The following is a 10,856-nucleotide window of genomic DNA, read 5'->3' on the forward strand; positions in this document are numbered from 1 at the left end:
ACATTTAGGAGCAATTGAAGGTTGAGGGCTTTGATCAGGGACCAAGCAGTGGCAGTTTGGTGGACCTGGAATTCTTTGGGCATTTAACCAAAGAAAAAAAAATCATTGACTTTGGGATGATGGAACCGGAAGTGCAAAAATGTGGACTCATTTCCTTGTTTTGAGATTCATTCCTGCAGAGCTTTAGTACTGTTGGTCTATATAACAGGTGTAATATTGTATAGTTCTTTACTGTAACACTCCACACCTCTGGCTTGTTCATTAGGGATATATATATATATATATATATATATATATATATATATATATATATATATATATATATATATATATATATATACAGTACTTTCTTAATTTGAATTTCTGTAAAGCTCCTTTGAGACCATGAATTGAATTGAATTGAACATATACACACTCCATTATCTATCATGACAAGCTTGCCCATCTTTGTGATCACCAGTACCATAAAAATGATTTGTAATGTGTTTTATGTCATTCATCGTCGACATATTCATTCTTTTCTGGTCCATTTTTGGTCAAAATATTTCATGAATAAATAGAAATAATCAATTCTAAGTTCTAAAGTTAGCTGGCTTTAAAATGACACTAATGAAATCAAAACTTGTCATTTGCTCCTTCAGGCTTGACAATAAACAAGAATGCTGCAAAAAAATTGAGACATGAAGAAATAATGTGATGAAAGCTGGCGGAAAGGGGCGGGGCTTCCATGGGGTCATTCAATATTCACATGTGGATTGTGTTAAACATTGTTATTTGGGGAATATTGTAGGTAACATTTTAAACTAAACAACATCTTTTAAATGGTTAGTGTACGAATGTTTTGACTGCCCCGTCGGTTGCTTCTCCTCCAGCAGACGACGCAGACGGCGATAGTCAGAATAACTGCACAGCAAACCACAACTATAATGATCATGTGAATGTTCCATCCATCATCGGTGCGGTCTCCGTTTTCTGAGACTGATGTGTTGTTAGCCGTGGGAAGAATTGTCGAAGCACCTGAAGTGGTGGACTCAGTAAATGTATCAAAGTTATCATTTGCAAGGTTTATAACACTCATGTTTACCAACAGTGCTGGACTTGAGCACTTGATGGACATCTTGTTGTTTACTTTATTATGGTACTTCAGTAGCCAGTCTCGAAGCGGTAAGATGCTACGGTCACACTTCCAGGGGTTTTCAGACAGCACTACATTGGTAGCCTCGGTTAGTGAGTGTAAAAGTTCCTCGGGTAAATGCGGTAGAGAATTATTTTGAAGCTCCAGCTGCTGTAAGGAAGAGAGATCAAGGAGAAGCTTCCCAGGAAGGTTACGGATCTGGTTGTTTCTCAGAGATATGTTAGCCAAATTATGGAGACCTTTGAACACTTCTTCATCGAGGGTCGTCAGGAGGTTGGACTGTAAAGAGATCTCTTTCAGCTTAGTCAATCCATTGAAGGCACCAGGAGAGATGTTTGAGATCTGGTTCCTGCTGACCACCAGAAGATTTATATGAGTTAAATTGCTGAACACGTTTTCATCAAGATGAGTTAACTTGTTGTCGTAAAGCCACAGTTCTTGGAGCAGGGGCATAGGGCCGAAGATGTTGGGAGACAGCGTCTGCAGCTGGTTGTCGTAAAGTGAGATCTGCTGTAGATTCGGCAAGTCCAAGAAGATACCTTCAGGAAGATAAGATAGCCTATTGTTAGAGAGGTAGAGCTTTTGCAGCTTCTGTTGATGCGAGAAAAGTCCTGAAGGTAAGCGTTGGATGACATTGTTCTGGAGATGCAAAGACTCAAGGTTCACCATTTCTTTAAAGGCATTGCTTGGTATCTCCTCCAGCTTATTCTGTTTAAGGGACAAGACCTTGAGATTGCGAAGTCCGTGGAAGGTCCCTGGGTGTAAGTTCCTGATGTTGTTTTCCTGCAACAGGAGGTTCTCCAAAAGACTCAGTCCCTGAAATGCCTTTGGTGGGATAGACATCAGCATGTTTTTCTTAAGGTCTAATAATTTCAACACTTGAAGAGGAGCAAATATGTTCTCTGGTAGAGAAGACAGCTCAGTTTCTGAAATCGTTAAACTGGCTAGGTGGAGTGTCTTGTCAAAGGTGTGATTTTGCACCACCCTTATCCTTGATGCCAAGATTTTAAACACTGTAAGAGACTCAGCAAATGCTTCAAAATCAGCTGGTTTAAGTGAGGTGATGTTAGTCTGGTAAATAACTAGAGAGTTTGTATTTATGGAAATGGGGGAAGGAAAATCTTGAATTTCATATCCTCTGCACTGAGTGATGGTATTTCTGCACTGGCATTGCTCTGGACAGCCCCAAACAAGTGCATTTACAGCACAAAAGCACAGGATTATAAACTGTCCGAGATCCATGGAGGCCTGAAAGGGAAGAAACCATTTTAGTGATTTGATCCTATGTATATAAAATATATAATAAATGACTTACTAAAAATGGCATGCACATTATGTTCATTATGTGTCTTTCTGATCATATACCCTGAAACATTTGAAGGTATTTGGACCAGAAACAAACAAACAAACAAAAAAAAATACAAAATCTAGTCTTTATAAAATCTGTAATATACTGTATATATCTTTTTTTTTTTATTATTTTATTTTTTAGCATTCCACCTGAATCTAATATGGTTTTAACATTTTTTTGATCAGTGCCAGGGGTTGAGATAGAAGCTATCTATTTTTTGAAAGAAAAATTCATTCAGTTCATTGATTAGTGCCTCGACTCAGAGAGTCAGGGGAAAATAGTGCTGGAGTACCAAGAAAATTTGGATGAGATGAGCATGAAGGAAAGAAGATGGTGAGGAAGATGTAGAGGTGGTGTTGATATTATTTCCAGTCAGAATCATTTGTATACTGTATTTAGTCTTCCAACTGGCTGTTTGTAGTAAATGAATAAAAATAATAACGAACTGAATAAGTCGCGATATTCTCTGTCTCAACCCTGAGGTCACACTCTGAGGTAGAATTAAGACGTTTCAGCAAAATCTCAGCACTAGTTATACTTGTTATTATACTTATACTTATAATATTAGAAAATTCTGTGAATAAGAATGCAACAATTACTTCTTTCCCATCAACTTAACCAAACATCACACACACACATATACACACACAGACACACACACACATACACACACACACACACACACACACACACACACACACACACACACACACAGATTACAGAACTCGAATTACAGAACATCCCAGAAGAATGAGATTAATCAGATTCTCTTAATGATATTCCATTGAATATTACACTAGATGCTCTTTTAACTTTTGCCAATCTAAACATCTTGCTAATTACCTCAGGCGTCTCTTTCCCAACCCCCAATCCTTTTAACCTCTATCTTCTAAAAATAGACTATCCAGTTGTAATCTTAATGATGAGTATTTTTAAAATCTTTTAAAAAAAATTGCTGATTTTTTATAGAAAATGAATGAATAATAGCTATTTTAGACAAGAGCATCAAATAATCTGTGTCCGTAGCATGTAAGCGGCATTTAGCGGGTTAAATACGATAACCTCACACAACGTGATGAAAATCCCCACGATCAAGACGTTGTGAGACCTCGTTGGTCTAATTAAAAACCTTCTCGTTACTGACAGAAAAAAAAACATATAAGCAGATTTTTGACTAAGTTGTATTTTTATGTTGTCTTCTTATTTAATTTGGCGTGAGGGTGTGGAACAGACCATGTTAGCGTAGCCTTTCGCAAAAGAAGAGTGTATTGCAAGGTTGCAATGGCCTTTAACAGGAAACATGGCAACACAAAACAACACACGACACACTTATTTACAAAGAATGTCATGGCCATAATGTTAAATAGAATGTTAAAGAGGATCGGGGTCAGTTCCAGCCAATTATATTATGCTGGACTTTCAATAGTACCAACACTACACACATGCCTTCTTATCCTTGTATCCCCATGTTCATAAACTTCCACAGAGACAAAACTGGTTCATACACACAAACCTAACTACACTCAGGATGCTCGTGACATAATAACTGAATAATTTTTTCAAGATGTGTTTCAGCATACAGTCAGTGGTTTCCCCTGTAACTGTAACTGTGTCTGTAGCTGGATTTTGGACATTGGCTGTAGGCTGCCCACCCAATCAGAAGTTATTAACCATGCTGCTATTTTCTGTATTATTTTCCCTTTGGCTAAAATAACTTGGATAGGGAGATTTGGGAATATCTCATTTTACGGATGAATTCTGGGGAACCACACTTCCTAATGATCTCACAGTAAGAACAGTCTGTAATGCACAACAATTTCCTCCTGTACTGCTTCCTCCAATCAGAGGGAAATAAGCTGCTTAAACTTAAACTTAACTAAACACATGCCGCTGTTTGACCAATAGGTCACAGAAGGAATCTGATCCAGTTCAGCATGGATCTCAGCTTCAGAATGAACCACAAGTGAATAAATCAGACAAGAAGTTTTATTTTTTGTGTCCTTTGTGAAGACGTCTACAGTATGAATGTTCTGCTATCTAGCCATGTGCAACAGAGAAGGACAGGAAACTAATCTAGAAATCTAGATTGCAGTTAAAAACCTGGAAACGGGATGTTACATCATCCTTGTTATAAAAGAGCCGGTTGTTTTCTTTTAGTTGTCATTTTTTTTAGTAATTTTCCTATGAATTTTTAATTCAGATTTAAATATGAGAGTTAAAAAACAAACAAACACTAATAATATGATATCATAATAATAATAATAATAAAAAAACAGACCTGTTTTTTTTTTCTTGCATATACAGTTGAATAGATCTTGGAGAACTTTTTATTTATAGCTAGTAAACATTTGGTAAAAACGTTAAAGCTAAACAAAACTCTTGATATATTTTTTACTTACACTGTAAAGATCCTTATCTTTGGAAGAGAAGCATTCAAAAATATCAGTCTTCTTCTTCTTCTTCTTCTTTTTGAACTCTTCTCTGTATAAAATTCTACAACTTCCTGAACCTTTCTTTAAACAGCTGCCTTGTTTTCTCCAAATTCCTCCCCCAGTTATTCCCACATCTGTAGGTCATCAGTACCAGCCTCTTTATAAACCTCTCACAGATCCACCCACATTATTTTAAAATGACTCAGGGGTGAAATCTTGGTTTGAGTCCCTCCTTCTTACACGGCTCTAGCTCTGAAGACGCAGGATGTTGGTGGATGGTTTTTAAAGCTCTACAGGATAAACTAAGAAGTTTGTAATTATGTGCATTGGGAATGTCAACACTTCTGAGGAACTGAAAGCTGGATTCTGGTTTACTCCCTAAACTGTTATTGAAAATAGAAACCAAAAACAAGTAAACAGAAAGATGTCCTGCTCATTAACTTTTTATCTTATCACACAAATAAGAAGCGCCATTTAAAACCGTAGGAGAAGATAAATGTTAAACTTTCACTGGGTGGAAAATCCAAAAAAAAAGTTCTTCACATTTAAGTTATTAAAGTTATTTAATGCATTATACAGTAATGTCCATTTTTCTCATACAGCTGTACAGCACCACTGTGCTGATGGATTACAATGCACAAAATTCAATTCAATTCAATTCAATTTTATTTAATCCGCCTGAGCTGGCCAAAGTGCTGTACATAGAGATAAAAGAAAAGGAAAAAAAAGAAAGAACATAAATATAAAAGAACACATACAAATGAACAACAATTAAAAGCACAGGAAAAGAGGTGTGTTTTTAACATAGATTTAAATTCTTCAAAAAACCTTTTAGAAGAAAAATAATAAACCTGTGTCTAATCATAGGTATGGTGTCAATCTGTATGTAACAAGATGTTTATTTAACATTAACGAAAGGTAAGAAGTAAATAATAAAGCTATAAGTGTAGGTTTTTCAGCATGGGAGAGTCATAGGAGAGGTTATATTTTGTGGTTTATCTTTCGTGAGAAGCGGTGAGTTTTTTCTGTCTTATAAACTTTTGTTTATTGACTGTTTATAGCTTGCAAACGGAATGAATAACAAGAACTAATCAACTGATCAACCAATTAACTAACCAACTAACTAACTAACTAACTAACTAAGTAACTAACTAGTAGAAAATGATAATTAATAAGTAAAAAATTGTTATTGTTTGCAAATTGTGGTGGAATAAGAGGAATAAATCATTTTAAGACTTTGTTCTATTAAAAAAAATAATGGTGAAAAAGTGCTTTATTTTGTATAAATAGCGTTTGAAAACAGTTTTTTGTAATAAAATTGGATTTTATGTCACCTGAAAATAAATCTCTATCTGAAAACTGATTCAGCTTTGGAACTTCCCATTCCTGGACAATTAGAATGAAGGAATTATGGAATTTTTGGAATGACGTGTTTCCTTGTTCTTCCTGGCAAGCGTGTGTAAGTACTGGATGCTATCTCATCTCGAGGATGTTGGAGAAGAGCGACATACTTCTGAGTCATGTCCATACTGTAACATCTCCTCCATAGACACAGCCTTTCAACACTTGTGTCACAGGGAAAGTGTGAACTGTTAAAAAAAATTGTCCATTACTGGAAAAGGAAATAAAGATAATGGAGAGAGTGATCACATGTCCCCACTTTCGGATGCGATAAATCGAGCCAAGAGGAAAAAAAAACAGGACGCACACTATATACGGTACAAAGGCAATAAATCAAACACAGGAAAAAGAAATGTCAAAAATAAAACACATGTTTAATGAAACACTCTCCGTGTCCTGAGTTCCTGGTATAATTGCTTCCATTCTTCCAGAACTCCCTGGTTGGAGTCTCACCTCTTGGTGGTGCTGGAGATAGATCTGCATGGACAGCCAGTGACTTATGGGATTATTGTGAATAGCACCACTTGTAGCCTGTCACACTGCCTTGTATCCGTCAGTTTTGCGCTCATTTCTTCATCAGTGAACATTTGAAGACATCATCAGAAAGCAATAAGTATTAAATCTCTAATGAACTCAGAAATGACTCTGACCTATTTGTTCCTCATGTGCTCTTGGTTGCTTAATTCCACTGGACTATAAACTGTTGTAGAAATGACATTATTTACATTTACATCATTTCCAGTCCCGTGTCACCCAAATGAGGATGAGATTCACTTCTGTGTCTGGTTCCTCTCAAGGTTTCTTCCTCATTTAATCTCAAGGAGGTTTTTCTTACCACCATCACCTCATGCTTGATCATTAGGGATAGATGTTTAGAGATACATTTTAACTTAATTTTAAACTTCTGTAAAGCTTTGAGATGATGTCCAACCTTAGTCAAAAATGAGCTAAAGTACTGAAATGTACAGCTGTGTTTTATCCCATGCCTTATTAAAGTATTATCGAATGTGTGGATGAGTTTAAATACAGATGTGTGCAGTGCATATGGCTTCCACATATACACAATCTCACAGGAAACAGAGATGTTCTGCAAGTTTTAACTGTCAGCAGTTTCAATTTTGTGTGCATCATTTCCTGTCATTTTTAATCAAAATAGCACACGGAGCACAAATATAGTACGCTAATCGCTACACCAACAACGCTACAGAGACCTGAATATGATGAAAGAAAGAAAAAAACTGAATTTAAATCTTCTCTGTGGGTTAAATGCTTATTAGAAGCCATGGAGTTTATGGCTTTGTTGGTTGGATCATTTCTAGATTTCTAAATTGAGAGTTTTCCCTATTTATTTATTTGTTTGTTTGTTTGTTTGTTTGTTTGTTTGTTTGTTTTCCTTCTATCTCAGTCTGACATTACGCATCATTTGAAACTTTCACTCACTTTTCATAGGTTTTAGTCTCAACAGAAGCCTCTGATTAATTCAATTACGAACAATTCTTAAAATTTCTATTCAAACACAGAATAAAAATGTGTTTGTTAATAAATGTATGGTGTCACTGTTTGCTTCCAAAATAATTACAAATAATTATCATTATAAGAATCGACATTTCACTTCTTTCCAGATAAATAACGAAAAAGGTAAATGTGTTATTAATTAAACAAGGCTACATTTTTGTAACTAGACATAAATAGTATAAAAGAATAAAAATGTTTGAACCCTAAGTATTTTTCCACAAGCTACAGAAAACAAAAAGTGTTAAATTATGTCTTATTCGAATAAACTGTGACCGCAGCAGATGTAATAACCATTGCCGACCAGTAGAGGGAGACAGAGCTTAGCATTTCTTCCATGTTAAAAAGCACCCCGTGTAGTAGAATGTTTATGTCCTTATTCTGTATTTATAGCAGGATTTTGTACCATATTTTACTGTCAGTGCAGCTAACAGGACTAGACAGAATTTTTACGTATCAGGAAACACATCCACAGTAGTTCAGTATGTCCAGAAAGCACAAAAATACAGAAGTAAATCCTGAAAATAAAGCTGCTGACATGCACATTTGATTATTTTCTCATAAAAGCAAATGTTTAATTCCTCTTATACCACGGCAATTTGTCACTGATCACATTTTTTAATTAATCAAAGAAAACAGCAATTCAAAATTGTTTAGTTTATTAGTTTTGTTTAATTTAAGCTTTAGCTCAATTATTATGCGAAGTTATAAACAGTCTTCTCGCAGCATCCCTTCTTTTGCTCTTTGCTGAATAATTATTTAAATTCCCTATAATGATAATTATTCGTAATAATTTTAGAAGCAAACAGTGACATGACATACATTTTCTAACTAACACATTTTTATTCTGTGTTGTGAAGAGAAATTTTAAGAATTGTTCACAATTTAATTCATCAGAAGCTTCTGTTGAGACTAAAACCTGGTAAGTATGAGAAGTGAGTGAAGGCAGGGTTTCAAATAACGCTTGACGACAAACAAAGCCATACACTCCATGGTGTCTAGTGAGCATTTAACCCACAGGGAAGCTTTTAATGCATTTTTATTTCCTTTCATCATTTTCAAGTCTCTGTAGCGTTGTTGGTGTAGCAATTAGCATGAAACCTAATTTTTCGAGTTTTTTAGCAGGCCTAAAATCTAAATAAGACACACAGATGTTGTGCACAACAAAGTGTGGATTTCCTCAAATGTTTTGTTCTTCTTTTTAGCCTAAGACAAATCCAGGCTCAAACAAGAGCTTTGTGCTGAGACGCTGCATCGGAAATGATCTGGAAGTGGGGAAGAATCTGTCGGGTAACAAAAGCTACTTTTGTTTTTTCGCCATAATCCTAATTTCACTCTCAGGGAAAAAAGAAGTGTGTGCTCATGAGAAGACCGAAACGGTTAAGCCGGATCAAATGCCTTAGTGGCTGCATTCTTTAAAATTTTCCGTCTCATTGAGGAGCTCAGGGACTTTAGCAGCTTGTTCGAATAGTTACGTCATGACTCTTCATTATATATTTAACTGCTGACAAGTTTTCTTATGTCTCTCTGTAACTGGTCAGGATTGTTGTGGAGTATATCCAGGGTCTTAGCTAGGGGTAATTATTAGCATCGAACCCTAACACTAACCCTAATCTACTAGCTTTTTTTGGGACATTGGAGGAAACCAGAGAAACTGAATAAAAACCCATATTGACATACTTACAGTAATCCTAGCTAGAATGGTAAAACTAGCCTGTTAATGACGGCAATTTCAGAGTTTTCAGCGCTGATGTCTGATTTCTGTTACAAATGTCATGTGGCAACTAGGACACGCAGCACATCATCATCACAGTCCAATCTTACACAGTCAAGCTGCACATAGAGACAGGGCTGTCCAGTGTCAAACATTGAGAGTGACAGTCACACATTTGGGTCTTTTCTCCCGCTCTCCCGCCACACATTGTATTTCTCACGCAGTAAAACTTTTTTTACTATTTATCATATATTTAATAAGCCGCAGCGCCCAAAATGTATCTGTCCACAACGCTGTCTATATAGAACCGGGCAGGAATCAAGCGCGTCTCCTCTGGAGCTCTTATCAGCCAATCAAAAAAAAGAGGCTACACAACAGCCAATCAGAAAATAGCACTATCTGGGTAAGATTTAACACAACAACCAATGAAAAAAAAGCCTGTCTCTGGACGGGACATTGTCCTCAAACATGTCCATAAAAATGGCTGGGCTTGAGCCGAACTGTTTTATATGGGAGCAACATTACAAATGATAAAGGAGTCCAAAAAGGTAACAAACACTTACAATAAACACCACCAGTCTCTCTCTCTCTCTCTCTCTCTCTCTCTCTCTCTCTCTCTCTCTCTCTCTCTCTCTCTCTCTAGCATTACATCCTTAGCTGTAAAACAAACCGTACCATTGGCGAGATATTGACTGACAAGTTGAAATAATAGCTGACAATACGTATTAAAAGTAACAATAATAAATAATGTGAAGTCTGTGGCTCAATTGACTGAAATTCTTTATATATATATCTGCTAATGTGCATTTCTCTACTGTCTGTAGATGTCATTTTTAAAATCAGGGCATCACAGATTAAATAATTCAACATAAAATGGAAATACAAACAAAACATTTAGACAGGCCTTGATCCTGAAGGTTGTGTTGTAGGATTGTGCTGCTCCCACATGATTGGCTGATTAACTGATTATAACTGCACGAGTGTGTAAGTGTTCCTAATAAACTGAACACTGAATGTATATCCAAAGGTAAACTTTAATTTTCTGCCATTTTTTAACTCACGCTATTGTACCTGAATTACTGCATTTTTCAAAAAGCAGGAGAACCGATTTGAGTCTCTCACACACAGAATTGTTCCACGTGGCCTCAGGCTGAAATGGACGTGAGGCCTTTAATTACAGTCTCTGTTAGAAATGTTTTCCTCATGAGAGCCAGGAGTTATGTCGCTATGACATACACACTCACTGGGGTCTGCTAACCAGGGCAAAGGAAACACTGTGAGCTCCTCCACAGTAATCCATTTTTACGCCAA

General features: G+C 36.2%; 1 protein-coding gene across 1 annotated transcript; it reads right to left on the reverse strand.

The window, feature by feature from the left end:
• Positions 1-296: 296 nt before the first annotated feature.
• Positions 297-5,082, reverse strand: LOC113640858 (leucine-rich repeat-containing protein 15-like). Its single transcript, XM_027143469.2, has 2 exons — positions 4,886-5,082; positions 297-2,383 (listed from the first exon to the last, which is right to left on the reverse strand). The coding sequence occupies exon 2, from the start codon at positions 2,375-2,377 to the stop codon at positions 818-820; it is 1,560 nt and encodes a 519-aa protein (XP_026999270.1). The 5' UTR covers positions 2,378-2,383; positions 4,886-5,082; the 3' UTR covers positions 297-817.
• Between the last annotated feature and the right edge of the window lie 5,774 nt (positions 5,083-10,856).

The sequence above is a fragment of the Tachysurus fulvidraco genome, chromosome 5 (assembly GCF_022655615.1).
Source record: "Tachysurus fulvidraco isolate hzauxx_2018 chromosome 5, HZAU_PFXX_2.0, whole genome shotgun sequence".
Taxonomy (NCBI): domain Eukaryota; kingdom Metazoa; phylum Chordata; class Actinopteri; order Siluriformes; family Bagridae; genus Tachysurus; species Tachysurus fulvidraco.